The sequence below is a fragment of the Aphelocoma coerulescens genome, chromosome 13 (assembly GCF_041296385.1).
Source record: "Aphelocoma coerulescens isolate FSJ_1873_10779 chromosome 13, UR_Acoe_1.0, whole genome shotgun sequence".
In the NCBI taxonomy this organism is placed as follows: Eukaryota; Metazoa; Chordata; class Aves; order Passeriformes; family Corvidae; genus Aphelocoma; species Aphelocoma coerulescens.
This window is the reverse complement of record NC_091027.1, coordinates 10,144,657-10,162,125: the sequence shown is the minus strand read 5'-3', so window position 1 is coordinate 10,162,125 and position 17,469 is coordinate 10,144,657. Positions and strand designations below refer to the sequence as shown.

The 17,469-nt window shown below is 42.4% G+C and overlaps 1 protein-coding gene across 4 annotated transcripts; it reads right to left on the bottom strand.

The window, feature by feature from the left end:
* Nucleotides 1-514: 514 nt before the first annotated feature.
* Nucleotides 515-17,122, bottom strand: VDAC1 (voltage dependent anion channel 1). Of its 4 annotated transcripts, none has more exons than XM_069028663.1 (9): nt 17,059-17,122; nt 9,451-9,520; nt 8,842-8,891; nt 8,471-8,623; nt 8,328-8,380; nt 5,949-6,176; nt 2,832-2,982; nt 2,289-2,346; nt 515-919 (listed from the first exon to the last, which is right to left on the bottom strand). In XM_069028663.1, the coding sequence occupies exons 2-9, from the start codon at nt 9,515-9,517 to the stop codon at nt 756-758; spliced, it is 924 nt and encodes a 307-aa protein (XP_068884764.1). In that variant the 5' UTR covers nt 9,518-9,520; nt 17,059-17,122; the 3' UTR covers nt 515-755. The 4 variants fall into 4 exon arrangements, with proteins under 4 accessions (XP_068884764.1, XP_068884763.1, XP_068884765.1 ...); XM_069028662.1 differs by lacking the exon at nt 17,059-17,122 and adding an exon at nt 15,903-16,018; XM_069028664.1 differs by lacking the exon at nt 17,059-17,122 and adding an exon at nt 15,463-15,483.
* Between the last annotated feature and the right edge of the window lie 347 nt (nt 17,123-17,469).

Below are 17,469 nucleotides of genomic sequence, written 5' to 3'. Positions count from 1 at the left end.
GAGTGCTGGGTTAAATATCTGAGGTAGGAAATACTCAGGAATGGTTCCTGGTAAGAGGGAAGTCAGCATTTCCCAATTTGTGGCCTGTCGCTGAGGTGGCTCTGCAGTCTCACGCTGTCGCAGTGGCACTGCCTCATCGGGCACATCCTCCTGCACCTCAGCTCTTGCCATCGTTGCAGCCACCCACGGCAATGGCTCACACACAAAAGTACAAACGAACAGCCACTGAAGTTGATCCAAGCCGATAACTGTTCATTGCCCACACTTACTTGTTTATAGAGAGGTAATTCACTTACTTAATGTAATAAAAGACAAGTAAGTCGTGTTATCTTGTTTTATCCAAGAGCTGAACACGTGTATGTGCAATTGTCAGAGCTTAGAGAGCACTAAGAACAGTGCCACGTCTGGAATTTAATTCTAAGTATTTTTGCACCAAGACGTTGCCAGTCTTCTGCTGGAGCCACAAATGTAGATGTAATTGTTTTCATAATTAATATAAAGACAGAGTAGAAGATGACATTTCAATATTTTATTCAAGTCAGGTTTGGGTTTTTTATCCATTTTTAGTAGTGTCAAGTACAGCATTTTGGGGTCTAGTTCCACACAAAATGGAAGACTCTCTAAAAATGTACCCATTTAGTTGCTAAAAAAAAGTGGTAATAAAAAAAACCTCCGTTTTAGAATTAGTGATGCAACTACATAATTGCAGTTGCAAAGACTCTTCCCTGATTATGTCCATTTTACCAGCTTTTCGGTCAATGCAAGGGGAAGGAACCACAACACAGCACAGGCAGTATTGGCTGAGTCACATCAAACCTCCTCCACAAGGACTTGGACAAGGTGGACAACCTAAAGCATTCTGGAGACAGCAGTAGGTGCAGGATAACCAAATAAGACAAACCATTGATGAAATACATATCTAAAAAAAAAAAAAAAAAAAGTAAAATCCCTTTTTCAGACAAATTTGCACATTCCCTCACTGACTGAAACTTTAGGTTTCAGAACATTTTGCTTATACAATTAACAGTACAATATAGTGGTCTGCACTTCCCAGGTTTTAAAACACATTAACACATTCCTTGTGCCATCAATATATTAGCAGAGGTAATCAACACCTTCCTTCTTCTTATCACATGGCAGTTAACAGGTGTGATGAGCAATTACATATAGAAAAAAAGCCCAGATTTTTTATTTATGATTTTGTCTCCACTTCTTTAATATCATTTTTAAAGCTTAGCTGTCTTTAACCAGGACTAGCAGGACAGATACATAGCAGTACTTGCACTCCAGACAAAACATTGAAAGGTACACTATTTTCTGAAGGTAGCTATGCTGTATTTTCAGATTAGCAATTGTGAAATCACTCCTTATGCTTCAAATTCCAGCCCTAGACCAAGTTTGTGACCCCCTGCATTGACATTCTTGCCATCCAACAAAGCTGACAACGTCAGTTTGATACCTGCAAAATGGAGAAAAGGGAGAGAAAAGTCAGCTTAAAACTTGGAATGAGCTTTATGTTCAGGAAGTGCCATGTCTGTTACTGCTTTAATTTATTGGGTAGCCAAGTTAATGGGATTTGGCAGCTGGCCTTGGAAGGACTGGGCATTTTAAAACAATTTGCAGATAAGAAATCTTTCTGAATTATGAAATTTATAATAAAACATGATGATAGATTCTGCTTTTTATCACTCTGAGTAATTAAAGCTCTGAGCCAATTCACTGCTGCTGGTCTACTGATTAATCTAATTTTAGAGTCCAATATTACAAAAACCTGGGACCTTGATACATACTCACCTTTCTAAACCATTTTAAAATCTGAGTATGAAAAAGCCCAAGCCCCGTCTGCTGTAATATCTCATGTCAATCTGCTCAGCATTCTGGCAGCAGATTTATTACACTACATTAAAACCAATTTTGCAGCAGTAAGATTGTCATCTTCCTGGGCCAGGGGACCTTGAGAAAGTCACATTTTTAAGAGTAAACTCAATAATAGGAAGCCTCTGAAATATTAAAAATTTAGTTACTTATCTGTGACACAAATAATTATAGACATATTTTAAATCAACATAAAAGACTATCTGACTGTTTAGTCAACAATGGTCTCTAGTAATTCTGCTTCCAACAGACATCCAAAATTAACAGAACAGTCCCTGGAAAAGTTCATCACTGGCTTGCCAAGCAGAAGAGCAATCTTACAAAACCCATCATACTTTATCACCAAAAACTTCTGATATTTCAAGAGTAAAGTATCACTTTATTGATTCTGATTTTTTTCTGCATAAACCTACCTGGCTTTAAAGTCTGAGTGTATCCTAACCCAATCAGACTGGAGTTGTTCACTTTAGCCTTAAAGGGAAAAAATAAAGCATTATTTAGTAATAATAGTAAATTTAGCAAATAATTTAGTATCTTTCTTCAAAGCCCTCCCTGCCTGAGAATTAAGCAACAGCTTTTAAGCATGTAGGGATTTCATGTTTTAAATCCCAAAAAAATCTAGAGTTAATTGTTCTATAACTTAAATCCCAAACCCTAAAGAATCTACAGTCACTGTAGAAATAATGGATTTATTAACATAATTTTTAATTTTTTCCACACTGACACAAAAAGAGTCTCAAAAAAGTAATGCAATAAAACATTCTGTGTCTCTTTTAAGGAAAATCCAATAGTTGTGCTCTCAGGCTGCCAAAACCAAAACAAACAGATCCATGTGCCAACTACACAGCACAGAAGTGCATCAAGACTGTACTCTGCTGACGGAAAGGCTGCTTTCCATTTCCATTTATTAAGCACTTATTTTCAAATGCATATAAATGTACATGCACAGGACTCACAGAAAAAGAGGCATCTGGGTCAATCTGATACTTGGCTGCTATTCCAAAGCGAGTGTTGCTATTTCCAGCTGTCCAAGCAAGATTCACAGCAGTTTCCAGTTTATCATTCACCTTCTGGTAAATGGAGCCACCAAATTCCGTTCCATCATTCCTGGAAGGAATGCATTAGTGTAGTTTTAAACAGCACCCCAAAACAATCATCTTTTATTTTTCCAGTAAGAGCTGTATTTGCACAGCATCCACTTACACCTCATTAAATATCCCTGTAACAACTAAGATAGACACATTAGGCCACATTGGTCATGAAGTTATTTTTAGACACTTTAATTCATTGAAGATTACTATATTTCAGCAGCTTCTGAAACTGAAAAAAAACCCCATGACAAACTATTAAAAAGTAGACCAATGATGACAGCTTCCAATTTTCCCTTTCCCATAGATGGGAGCCTTTGTAGTAGAGAGATTTCTTTTTCCCTGTGTGTCTCTGAAATAATTATTTTCCCTGGCAAATGTCTCCTTGTGCCCTGAAAGGGCTGTATGCCAGTCAGAGAGCCTGAGTCATCCCAAAACTGCCATGTCAGCATGCTTTTACCAGACACAGGAACTGTATCAGAAGTGAAGATGCCAATTTAACATCCAAGTCCATAGGGTTTTGCAAACGAATTGCACTTGCAGCAGTCCTTATGGTACATCTGTGCTATGGTCTGTGCACTAGAAACAGAAATTTTGCTTTGCAGAGAGCTCTGGCCCACAGCTGAATGATGAGTAGCACAACTTCCAATTACTACTGCCCCCAATGTCACATAGGAATAAAATGTGGTAAATAAAAGGCAAAATGTTAGAGCATGCAGATCATGAAAACAAGACCAAAAGACTCCTAAAGGCCTTGCACTCCTTGTAAACCAGTGAGCATCTGAATTTCCATTTTTGGTTGTTTTCTTAAAGAGAGGACACAAACATATTGTAGAAAATAGGCTTTAAACCCCAGGAAGATCTGGGGTTATTTCTAAACTGTGAAATAATCTGGTTCCAATTATTAGAGTACACCAGACCTTTAGTGATTACAAAAAGGGGTAGATTTAGGATCTTTTCCCTTTTACCCCTTTGGCCTGATGTTCATAACAGTTGCACAAACAGCAGTAATATGCCTATTTAAAAGTTCAAGCAATAGCAACAGCCTTTTAAATTGTTAGAGTAATTCTTCCAGAAAAACACTGCAATACTTACTTCAGATAAGACTGAAGCTCACATTAACTGCATGTGCTTGGCTCTCAAGAAAAGGAGGAATTAAAAAGGACTGAGGAGAGCTGGTTATACAGGCAGACTTTGTGCAAGGTTTCCACACAGCTCTGTCTTGACCTGCAACATTAGGGGGGGGGCGGTCTGAGCTATGCTCAAAAAATGAGGAAAGTCATATTTAAAACTAGAAAATATCCAGCCCTACCTCCCTTATTTTTATTATTAAATAATAATAAAGTCGAACCTCTTTTTAACTCTATTAACTAATAGTAATAATAGCACTTTTCTATGCAGGTAATAGCACTTTTTATGTAGATTAAAAAGAAAAACAAAACAACCACTAGCCCCCTATGAAAATTAATATATTAAGGCACCCTTAATATAAGTAACTTGCTAGAGTCCCCAGCTGGTTTGTGTAATGCCAGGAACAAAAAAACATGCTTCAAGCCCCACCTAGTTACGTTATCTGTTCTGCCACAGCATCCCAGTGAAACAGTAACTTTTGTAGATGTAAAAACCAAGCTGCCTAGTGAGGGGAGTTCCACACACAACTCTTTCTGGGATTATATAAAAGCTCTGACACGCTTTCAAAGCTGAAATACATCAATCACCTAACTAATCTATTATTAACAATAACTAACTAACTAACTAAATAAATAAAATTTCTATTCGTATCATACATCTATGGTTTTGTCCAGTAACAGCAACCTGAGAAACAGACCCTCAGGAATCCAAGAAACAGTTAGATCTGAGCCCCTGCTGCTGTTATGAATTTCTGCCATTGCTTTAATTAAGAGTAATAATAACCACAGCATTTTCTAGTGAAATAATACAGTGTTTTGAACTGCTACAGCATAACTAAGTTGAAAAGTCACTGTGCTTGAAGGAGGAACTTCTATATCCTGAGTGGAAGGGGACCCCACATATTGTGATGGAAGTTTTCTGCCCACATTTTTGTGCTTTGGCAATCCTTCAAACATACTGTCTGGGATGTGGGGGTTCGATTGTTCTGTAAGGCAGCGGGAGCTTCCTAAACCAGATCACTGCAAAACAGCATGAAACAGAACAGAATGCCTTTGAAGAAGTAGCTCTAGGAAGGCAGAACAGTTGTTCAGCCCCCAGACGGAAACAGCTTGGAATAGCTCTGCTACATGCAAAATATCCAATTACCCAAGGGCACGGAAAGGGGGGGCCAGGAGAATGGATTAGGGATTGCCTAATCTTAAAAAACTGTATTCTCCAAAGGCATAAATTGCTTTTTTAGGAGGAACGGGAGACAGAGAAATTAAGGTTTACATGGAATTTGATCCTGGTTTCCCACTATTGATACATTCAGAAAGGACAAATACTTGTGTAAATATATTATTAGGAGTTGCAATACCAAATAAACTTTTACACCACATTTTTTCCAGTACTACAACAAACCCAGTCCCTGTCTCTTCCAGTCACTCCCTTTTGCCTGTTCTTGTTCATCCTCTGATCAACTCTTTCATCTACATATCAAACCACCATTTTGTTTGATGTTGACAGGTGTAAAAGGAAAGCATTGCTTTTATTTCAGCTTTCACAAAGAGTATTTTTATAACTTACTTTTTTTTATTATACCACTAATGGATTCTAATAGTCCTTATCTGTTAGACACTGGACCCTTGGGTGCTTAGTGAGTTCCAGTTCCTTCCATCATGCACTCCCTCACCCACACAATTAAAAGAAAAGGTAACACAGCTAAAAAAATACAGCTTGATGTCTTTAATGAAGAATTAATTTCAAATTCACAATTCCCTTGTTCACCACTGCTGAACCTCTGACGCTTTTACTGTTTAGTAAGCAGCAAAATCCTTCCAAATTCCTTTTTAATGCCGGTCTGCCAGTACTTACACATTAGTATGAAGCTGGAATTCATCGGTCTTATAGCCAACAGCGAAATTGCTCTGGGTTACTCTAGACTTTGCTGTCTCAAAAGTCATTTGGTAGCCTGCCAGCCACCCCTCGTAGCCAAGCACGAGGGCTCCACGTATTGAAGGACCCGCAATATCAAAATCCATGTCACAGCCGATATTGATGTGCTCCCTTTTGTACCCCGACTTAATTTTAGCACTCTTTTTCCTAAAGAGAAAAGAAAGTATCTTGTATCTTTGAAAAGGTACACCTGTAGGTAACAATTCCATCATATCACTTACTTTAACTCAGTTTAATAGCTCCTGAAGACAGTGTGTGCATCCCTGGAGAACCACATGATATGTCATCTTCTTAGTGTTCACCTTCACAAAACCCTAAGGCAGCTACAGCGAATTCTTTTCAAATGAGCAATAAAATGTGGTGTGGTGCCCCAAAAAGCACTTCTGGGCTGTTTTCTGAAAAGCAGCCGCACACAGATGGGAAGTGACAAAACCATATCCTCATCTCCAACTGATATGATGGTTTTGGAAGTTTGGTACATCCAAGGAAGTAATGGAAACTGTAGAAGTTTACAGGTTTGCCACCAGAACTCCACAGTAGTGGACTTGCTTGCCTGTCCCAAGCAAACAATTTTTAGACAATCCTAGTGAATTGGGTAATTTTATTTACTGTGGCAGACATTAAGAAATCACTGCTTTGCCTGCAGCTTCCTGAGGGAAAGTCTGGGCTGTGAAGCAAGCAGGCTGCTTCAGCGGCTCTGACACCCCCATTTCTCCTTAGGGTACTTTATGAACTTTAATGGTTACAGCCATTGACAGCAACCAGAAAGCTGCCAGGTTAAGGCAGAAATAAACTTTCCTGAGTCACCTGTTTATTTTTATACTCTTGGCCAGAACACTATTTTCTCATGTGTCCTTACATCAAGAGTGCAGACCCTCACAAGGCAAGAGAGTTACGTCTAATATATTCAGCTATTCTTATTTAAGATTTTTTCTTCTCTTTTTACAAGTGTCTTCTGTCTTTGACCAAATCTTTACTGAAATCTTTCTGGAAAAGTCAGGCTAATTTGAAATTTCAAATCAACCTTTCACGTCAGCTAACAAAAACAACCTCCAAGAAAAGTATCAGTGCTGTATCAGACCCACACAGAGACGGATCTCTTTTTTATTGTTATTAGCTCAGACTCAGGAATTTCTTGTGTTTTGCACAATCAGAAATAAAGTGCAGGAGTGCCAAAAGCATTCATCTGCAACTTCTGTAAAAGTCAGCAGTACCTCTCCCACCAATGTCACAGGGACAGAGGTAAGAACACAGAGAGCTCCTAAAAATGACTTCACCTGCTGAAAGATTGATCACAGTCAGTAAGTAATAACGAGGGGGAGAAGTAGTCTCTTATAGAGACATAGTGCATCCCTGTCAAACTAAGCTAGGTCTCACCAGGATTGAATCTCACTCCACTTACCCAAATTTAACACCTCAAGGCAATCATAACTACAGTATCTGTGAAGTGCCCAAGAAATAGTTCTAGACCTGTAACATCATTCTTGTACAAGGTTTTTCCTTTAAATTTTTCTAAGAATCCTATCAGTTACGAAATAATTATAAAAAAACACTTGAGATTACTCTGATTAACAAAAATATCTCGTTAATCTAGAATTAGGAGTGGACTGAAAGCAGTTGACAATGCAGAACACTGAATCTAAAAGACAGGGTGAAAGTTCTGCTGGGAATATAACCCTGAAAGCCTGCAGTGCTGTTTGCTGCTCTGGGAAGCTGATGTGCAGAGTATTTTGACTCACTGGCAGCACTGCTTACACAAAGATAATCAGGGGAAAAAATAAACCAACATCTAGACCTACAGCTGCTGCTTAATCCCTCTGGCCCACATAAAACATGGCATCCAATCGCCGTGTCAGAAATATCCATCCACCACCAGGGCACACTGTGGCCAGCAAGAATTCAGGTGATAAATTCAGCTCGGGACAAGAGCCCACTTCTGTGTCAGCCTATCAGAGCTGTGGCCAACTGGATCCTGGAGCTTGTTAAGCTCTGCATTACAGCTGACTTGTTTAGTGCTTTTATTCAGGCAGCACCTCATCCTCTGACATGGCCAGAAATACACCAGGGAGCAAAATCTCAACTTTTTCTTCACTCTCTAATTCTAACTATAATTTTCAAGCTATTGTGTGTAAAAGTTTGCTTGTTATAGTTTAGGATTAAAAAGGGATTGTTAACACTAAGATTTAAGAGAGATGTACATGATTTCATCTTACATAGGCTGATTATGACCTGTCTTGGTATCTCAGGAAAAAAGATTTAAAATGCCTTTTTTGTCACTTTAGCTTACTCACTTCTTACCCAGTGTTAGGAGAGAAGGTGGAATCAAAGGTCAGCTTCAGGCCCCGTGCAAGCTGAACAGAAAAGAAATTCACTGGTTGGATTTCTAATTAGAGATTGGCGTACGTGAATTTTCAAATTGCTTTTTTGGAGCCAAAAATTACCTGATCTTCAAGAGTAATCTCAGTGCCTAGTGTATTGTCAGTGTTCCACTTTTCTGTGAACATCAATCCATATTCCACCCATTTGTATTTTGTTTCCAAACTACCACTGACTTTGTTTGTTTCTGAGTTTGCTGAACCTGAGCTTGTAAATTCCTGAAAGAAAAAAAATAATTTATACATGTAATATATGTATTTGTCAATATATACATATATGCAATCAGGCAAATGCTTATACTTGTAGAACGTATCAGTCATTATAATTTGTTAAATATTAGTTCAGATAAATACAAATATATTTATTTTAAAAAGAAATATACAGAAATCACAAAAACACTGCAATGTTTAGGATTTCAGTGTGCTTCCAAACTCACCAGTCCATTTTCAGATCTTGTTTTCAAATCAAGCTTTATTAACCCAAAACCTAGAGGGTGAGTAAAAAATATTAATCATATATATGTTGATTTTGAAAAGCATTTCTGATTTTTTTCTTAGAACTCTCTTCTAAATCACCTGTGAACTATTAAATAGTTAAACCAAGGGCACAGTTATCAAACCATGTGTTTCTAAGAAGCAACTTGTACTAACTTCAGATAGCACTTGTCTGATGAATCCTACTGACCTCAGCAATATAATTGGGACCAAATTAGGTAATAATACTTTTATTCACAGTGAGCAGCATTCTGTTCATAAGCAAACTACTGACAGCAGTGATCCTGTTCATTAATACAAAGGCACAGCCAAAATACAGCACACAATTTTCTCTCAAAACCAACAACAGTTCTATAGGAAACTGGAAGAATTTTATCAAAAGAAAAGTAAGTTACCCTCCCTTTCCAAACAGCAAGGGCAATGTGAAGCTGTGATTCTGTGGATTCTAATGGAAATAACTGGAGTATTTCACAGGGGAAAGTAATAAAATCCTAACAGTTTCAGGAATCAGGTAGACAGCAAAAGACCAAACTTATTTTGGCTTTATTTACCATATCCCTTGGTGAAAATATCTCTGGCAGATTTGCCCAGGTCAGCATAAGCAGGTGGAACAGCCATTTTCTGGAAGGGAAAATTTGAGAAATAAAAAAAGGAAATTACAGTGTTCAGAAACTTACTTAATTCATTTAAGCAACAAGAAACTTAAGCCCATTTCAGCCACTTCCATTTTGTATTCCCCACCCACCACTGAAATACAGCCTGAAGAAAACAGCTATTGCAAACAGTGTGATTTCGGGAGCCAGCAGCAGCAATGACCATGCACTTGCCACTGAGGATGTGAAACAGGCTGCAGAGCAAGTACATATTAAAAGAAACGGAACTGTCTATGCCTTTCTGAAGAGTTAACTCTTGTTTTCTTATCAGTGTAACTGCATGAATGAACTAATGGTTTTTTCAAACCATTTCTTGGAAATGTTTCTCCTGTTTCTCGCAATGGATCTCTTCAATCTGATGTAAAGCATTAGGGCCCAACTTATTCGCTCAGGAAATGTAACCAGGACAAGCATCTACCATCAGGAACATCTCTCTTCCCCGAATTCAGAACAGCAAATGGATAACATTTATGTCAGCAAAATCAATAAATGGTCATTCTTGTGCTTGTTTTCTTTGACTTTGCTATTGCTGTTAATGGGTTAAGATGCCTCCTTAAACATTGACCTTTAAGTGTTTTTCTGTGCACCTGAGAAAAAATGAGCTTGCTGAGAAAAATTCAGCCTGCAGGGAGGCCACCTTGTGAAGTCAGGCCATCGGGAGGGTGGCCACAACCCCGCTTCAGCAGCCAAATGCAGACTGGAGCTCCCTGCAAAGGCATAGCCCAGTGGTGGGGACACTGCAGGGGCAGCCTTCTCCACTGTGTTTTGTTTCTTAGGGATGCCCATGGTGCCATGGAGGTCCTCACTTGCCAATCTTCAGTAGGCCCTGATATTCTTAGTTCAGTGGCCTCCTGCAAAAGAGATAAATGCATCCCATTTTCTCAGCCACTGGGAAAGCTGTCTCACCATATACGGAGGAGAAAATAGGATCCTGAGAGAAACAAACCAAGCAAATCTCTTTTTTTATCCAAATACAATAATTTCTACTTTCTTATTCAAGTGAAGTCATTTCTTTAGGGGAAACAAAGTCAAGCAATCTGAAATGGTGTATATCTTCTGTCTCTGTCGACAAGATTTCTGAATTCTACACAGCAAAGAAGATAAATCACACTTATAAAGCTAATCCTCTCCATACCAGATGTTGCACTAAAATTCCATATTCACAAACTTTTTGGCTATTCAAAAGTAATAAGCAGTTTACTACATATGCATGCAAATGCTTAAAAGAATGCCTGACATTCTTACTCCAGAGTATTCAATGTTAGCAGAAAACTACTCCTTTAAATCCCACACAAACCCCACTAGCTCTGAACACGAGGGTGCTTTAATATCTCTCTGGCTGCAGACTGGGATGCAGTTCTCAGGCAAGCTCACCACCCCATGAAGATCAGATAGGGACTTTCAGCAGTTACTCAGCACCCCAAGCACTCCAGACAACATGCTGGGGCCTGTTAAGGCAGGATATTGCTATTGCATAAAGGAAGAATCCCTATCCTAGAGGGAACAAAACAGATCTGGTGGCTAAATAAAAGCAAACATTCTTTTCACAACATGAAGTAGGATACAAGGGCACATAATGTGATGTAGCTTCAGTTGCAGACTACTTGGGTGCATGTCATCTCTTTCCAGTTATAGTCCAGTATTAGAATGTATCCCCAAATACACAAGCAGCGAAAGAGTTAAAATAAATTTTTAATTTTTTTTTTTTTACTTCATATTCCAAAGCAGTTTTAGCTGCTTCTATTGGACCTAAGTGTCTTTGCTTGGGTTGATTTTGTGAAAACATAATCAACCAGCCTTAAAAGGGGGGGATAAAAGGGGAAAAAAACTCCAAAAACATAAGCAGAAAAAAACCCCAAAGAAAGTATTACCAAATTTATGTGAGTAATTCCTCTGCTCCTCATTGAAGTCACTAGAAGCAGATACAATGCTCTGCTTGGAAATCTCCCCCCCAAAGTCAGGCAGCACTCAGGAGAGGGATGGCAGGAGTCACTAAGAGCTGTCTGTGTACAGCAAATGCTTCTGCCCTGCCAGAGCAGCCCAGCCCCCTGAGAACCCTCTGATGGATATTGCCATTTAGCATCATCAAAAATTAAAAAATTACAAATCCCTACACTTGAAAAATCAAATAGGCATTGCTTTGAAAGATAATGCACTGCTCTGCCAGCTGCACCTCAGAATCTATCAGATCTATTTTATCAACAGTCCCTTTGAGTCACTTCATAAAATCAAAATATTTTCTTCATAAATGAACGCTGTATGCTTTTGGGTTGGATTTTCTCAGTTATGTATTTCCCTTCTCCAAACCCATGAAGCCAAGTTTTATTCCCCGACACCTGTATATCCCCTCTGGCTGATGACCCAGGCTCATCAGGTGCATGAGCTATGCCAGGCTGCTCCACTGCTGCAGTCTGGGCCCAGAACAGTGGGAGACATGAGAGCTCCACTTAGACAATTACTGTAATTAGGGGACAATACTGAAAGCCAAATCCCTGCCGGTTGTAAGGCAAATATTGTAACACACAGAGAGCAAGGTGTTTAAAACTGCTGAGTGTGGAAAACGCCAGGAGCTGTGTACTTGGTGGTTAACCTTCCTGTTGTCAGCGAGAACAAAACAAAAATAATTATTTCTGGTTGCACTGGCTAATCAGAAGCCTCTTGTTTAACAGATGGAAAACAAAACTGATTACATCCTGTGCGAGTACAGGTTGTAAGACAAGCATGCTTAGCAGGGATTCAAACTCTTAAAGGATCAAGGAATGGCTGTGGCCGAGTGCCCTTGCTTTTCACCAGTGGGATCCCTGCACATTAACTCAGATTAGGTTTGGACTGAAATGAATTCATTGCTTTTATCCTTGTCCAACTGTGCGAATAGCTCAGCGTGACTACGGACCTCGACTCCTGCACACAGCAGGCCAAGTAGAATATCTGTAACATGTTTGAAGTGGGAAAGGGACTTTTGGTTTTCTTGAGTAAGAAACACCATAGCACAAGTGATGACTGAAGAAAATCTGAACTGAGGAGGAGTAAACTCCAAGTGCTGCTGTGAGCATACCTCCAGGAATGCCGGATTTATAACTGCCACAGGGAGAAAAAAACGGGAGCTCCCTTTGGTGCTGCAGGATGCAAGAGGCAGCCCCAGTGAAGATTTCATTACAGCAGGGCAAATTTGAATATTTCCCAGTGTCACAGATGCCAATGTTTTCACTCTGTGGTGCAGTTCTGGGCAATTAAATCAAACTCAGTCCAAAATGCAGCAAACCCACAGGTTTTGGCAGATACAAGGATTGGCTGCAACCAGAGGAAAACTCATCTCTGCTTGATAGCTTTCATGCATGCCTAGGTTAAAGTTTCCCTGCACATATTTATCAAATTTATGATATTTACATGGGGAAAGGAACAATCTAAAAATTTAAGATAAGAATAAAATCCATTATAAGAATAAAATTCCCATTAAGACAATGGAAATCTATCAGATTCAAGGCTAAGAAAGTAAAAAGGTTGGATTTATTCTTATGTAGCAACATTCTTTCCCAATAAATTGGGATGTACTCATGTACCATTTCTTGATGGTACCAGTAGTTCTGAACATTCCAGCTCCCTGTCTCCACAAGCATGAAAAGATGCTACTTGCAGGGTGCACATGTTACAGCTGCTGGGAACAGCTGGGAGGGACAGATAGCATTGGGTTATGAGACAAGGTACAGTCTGCATGGGGAAAAACCCACGTGAGGGTCTTCTGCCTCAAGGTTAAAAACAATGTTAATTTATTTGTCATTTATCTCCTTCATTAAAGGAAAAATTATTCCTTGGAATGAAGCAGCTTTTAGGTGCCTTTCTGGACCCCCAGCCTGGGCAGTGTCATTTCCCAGCCAACGTCTCTTGTATCAATACACCACAAAGGATGAGGCTTTGCTCTCAGACAGAGCAGGGCCCAGCTCCCTCCACGTCCCATGGCTGGCTGGAGGCACCAGCTCCACTTGGCACCAGTGTCCCTGTCCAACATCCCAGGCTGCCAGGGGAGCATGGTGCTAGCTCCACACTTTGGGTTTTATGGTCCAGATCCCAAATCCCTGTAAGTCATGCCCACAGTCTGCTTCAAATCAGGTTCAGCAGCCTCATTGTACAGAGATTTAAGAATACACTTACCCGTAAATACATGCGCAGTCACGCAGAGGTCAAACATCAAGTTGGGCACATTCATGAGGCTTTTGAGAAGCCAGTAAAAGCATGTGGCTTGTAAATACTCAGCATTATTAGACACAACACTTAACAACACTTTTTGTCCCAACTTGCTACTATGCCAACATCATATAATCCGTGCACCATTATGACTCAAAATTTTAGACTGGGAGTCCACAATTTCTTTTGTTGCAGGCATTATAAAGCCGTGCAGCGTCCCTGTGACACTGCAAGATCCCAGCCTTCCTGCTGGAGCTTTGCTCTGGAACTGCACGCATGATGGAGCAGATTTAAAGAAGGGTTTATGCAGTACCTCTGTAGACCAATGAACAGAGGAGCATAGAGGAGAGAAACCCCTTAAAAGCAAATGTAAATATTATTATTTAGGCTATACTAACTACGGAATTAAAGAAAGAGACAGCCTGCTCTTAATTGTACAGGTATAAATTAAGAACTGCAGTGTTGTATGGCAACCCCCTATTAAACTATCACATGTAAGTACCAATTAGGTAAACTTGGGGGATGTTGCTGCTTGCTGTAGCTACTGTAGTTACTAAACTGCATGGGAATGACACAGAACCACAGACCCTACATGTTAAATTAAACCTTTTCTGTTAAATACCCGTGAAGGAGGAGAAGAGCAGTGCTGCTGTCCCACCCCGTGCCACCAGCATGGCAGGGCCCAGGCCAGCGCATGCCCCGGCAAGCACACTCAGGAAGGGACATGTCCTTCACTCCTGGCCCCACTGCAGGAACACCCAGCACCAGATCAATGGGGATGAGTAATTAAAATGGCATCTTGTCTTCCAGCACAGTGTGACATCTCACACAGAAGAGGAGCATCTGCCACACCAGTGGATGGGTTTTTGCCTAACTGCAGCAGAGGCCAAGCCCACAAGGGCCTGAGCTGTGTGTCCTGCCTCCATTCCAACAGTGCTGGGGCTGGGGATACCCTCCTGCAGCCACAGCAGCCAACAGTGATGTCCCCCACACTTTCACACCCCATACACACACCCAAAATGTGGGCAGGAAGAAAAGGTTAATCAGTGCAAACCTTTGCTGGAGAGTGCTGAGGGAGGCATTATTCCAGAATGTCATTGCAATAGTGCAAAAGCCCATTTCTGACAAAATTTCATAGGTGAAATGCCATGAGAAAGGTGATTATTCAACCAACCACTGCACCCAACGAAACAAACTGCAACAGACGTCTATTCTCACTAAACCATCTGAGAAACAAGCTGGGATCTGTTTCTGCTGGAATTGCTATAAATATTCCTGAGACACAATCCTGCATTGGTCACTGATAATGAGTCAGCTCTACATCATTTTCTGAAAAATTTGTTACCGTTTTTTTTTCTTTTTGCAAATACCTAAAGACTGAATGACTCAAAGACTTTTCCCCTCCAGCAAGAGTTGTTCCCAGCACGGGCTGTGACAAGGCAGAATGGAGGCAGCTGCTGCTGTGGCCCCACAGTGCTCCGTGCAGGAGGCAAAAGCAGAGACGTGGGGATTTTTAAACTGACATTATTTCACATAAGTAAAAAGCTACATTCTGAGAATAAGAAGAATAAAATGGAAGAAGAAATTGGTCTGACTGCTGGGCTTGAGGCTTGGGGTTTTGATACGTATCAGAAAGAATTTGCCAACCCGCAGAAGGATCCCGGGGGTGCGCAGGAGCGAAGTGAAAGAGATGTCAGAGCCAAGACTGTGCTAAACCCGGACAGCCACCTTCGACCTTTGCTCCCCGAGAAACAGCAGAACGATCCCGCTTGCTGAAGCGCTCCTCCGGAGCCGCACGCCCGCCGTGGCCCAGTGACCTTTCCGCTCCTGTCACGGGGCCAGCGCCCGGTTCATCCAGCTCGGCCTCCGCGCTGCGGCCGGCGGCATCCCGGGATGCGGCGCCGGGACCCCGCGGCGCCCGCTGTCCCGCCACCCGCGATGTCCCGGCCACCCGCGCCTCCCAGGAGGCCTCCGTGTCGCAATGCCCGGCATTACGTAAGGACACAGTTATCCCCGTTCCGACGGGCCGCGGGTGGGCAAACCCGCCCGGGGCGCTGCGGGCTTCCGCGCTCCCACGCGTGATCCGTGACCGGGTCCCGCCGCCCGCATCGCCCCGCGCCGCGGCTCGGACGGGGCGGCCCGGGACTCCCCGTCCGGGACAGCCCTACCTGCCCCCGCCGCGGCGGCAGCTGCGCGCTCCGCTCCGCCTCGGCCTCCTCCGGCGGCGGCTGCCCCTACCCGGCGCCTCCCCGGGCTCTGCGACGGCGGCGGCGGCGGCTGCGTGACGGCGGGCGGGGACCGGCGGGGCGGGGCGGCCGCGGCGGGCGGGGCGGCCTGGGCTGCGGGAGCCGCTCCCCGGGCACGGCGCGCCGCCGGCATCCCGCGCCCCAGCGGCACCCGCACAAGGGACCGCACGGGCCCTCGGCTGCGCCATCCCCGAGATGCACTAGTTCAGCCCCGGTACGATCCGGGACACCTGCAGCCTCCTGGGTACCAGAATCCCCAGCTCTGCTGGAAATGAGACTAGGTGACCTTTAAAGCGCCTTTCCAACCCAAACCATTCTGATTCGATGAAACTCCCCATTTAGTTTGAATTAGCTAAATTAGAATTACCTAGAATTCGATTTAGAATGTAATTCTAACTCCACGTCTTGTTAAAATTTCAATTCCCTATATCCTGGTTGAGGCAAGAGTGGTGGGAAAGGAGGAAGGGAGAGACTGAAAGAGGGTCTGTGAGCAGATGGTCTTTGTATGATGGTTGGTGAGTGTCCAAAGGAGCTGTCAGAGGGCCAGAGGTCAGCAGCAACACTCCCACCGTGGGGACTGACTGCGAGCCGTGGAGACGCTCTCATGAATTAGGGAGTTGACATCTTTCCTAACTCCTCCTCAGACACACCAATCAGCCCTCACAGCTTACAGAGAAGCTGGGCTGGGTCCAGAGCAACACTCTCCCGGTGACAAAAGGTCAGTCAGGGAGTGCTCTGCTATCAGAGAGGAACAGAGGTGAAGGTGGGCCACTTTCAGGATGAGATATAAACCCAGTCCTGCATTTCTGGAGGTTCCTCAGACACTCAGAGGATCACCCACAAGATAAACAGGGGAACCATTCCAGCCAGGAAACTGCAGATGGTCTGGCTGGTCACCCTTCTGCCCCCACCACACAAAGGATGTTCGTGTCAAAAAAAATGTCATGTCTAAGAGTTCACATCCCACCCACAGGAACACTTTTTTTTTTTTTTTTTAATTAATTCTTTCCCACTCTCTCTCCCTTGCACAGTGGGACTGGATGGTGAAAGAAGGCAGTTTCCCTGCTTGTGCTCTTACCTGGTTCCTGCCTTTGCTTTCCCAACAGCATTTCTCTGAAGGGCACTGCTCCCACAGATGTGGCAGGGCTGTACCCTCAGCAGGTAAGTGGTGCCTGCCCCAGCACAGCCCAGGAGCAAGGTTGGAGTCATCCAGCTGAGCACACACACAGCACTTGGGAACTTTGGTCAGGGTTCAAAGTAAATAAACCCTGCAAGGAACTTAATGTTGAACTGAAGTGTATAAATGAAGTGGCTTGTGGAATTCAGTGGGATCTCAGGAATTTCTTGGCATGACAGGGTGGTAAAGGATTGTGTGTAGCCACATATCGACCTTAGAAAGGCAGCTGAGGCAGCAAAGGCTGAAGGAATTGTGCCGGATACCAAATCCACATTAAAATAAAGTGTGCAGCCTACCACCAGGGTAGGAACC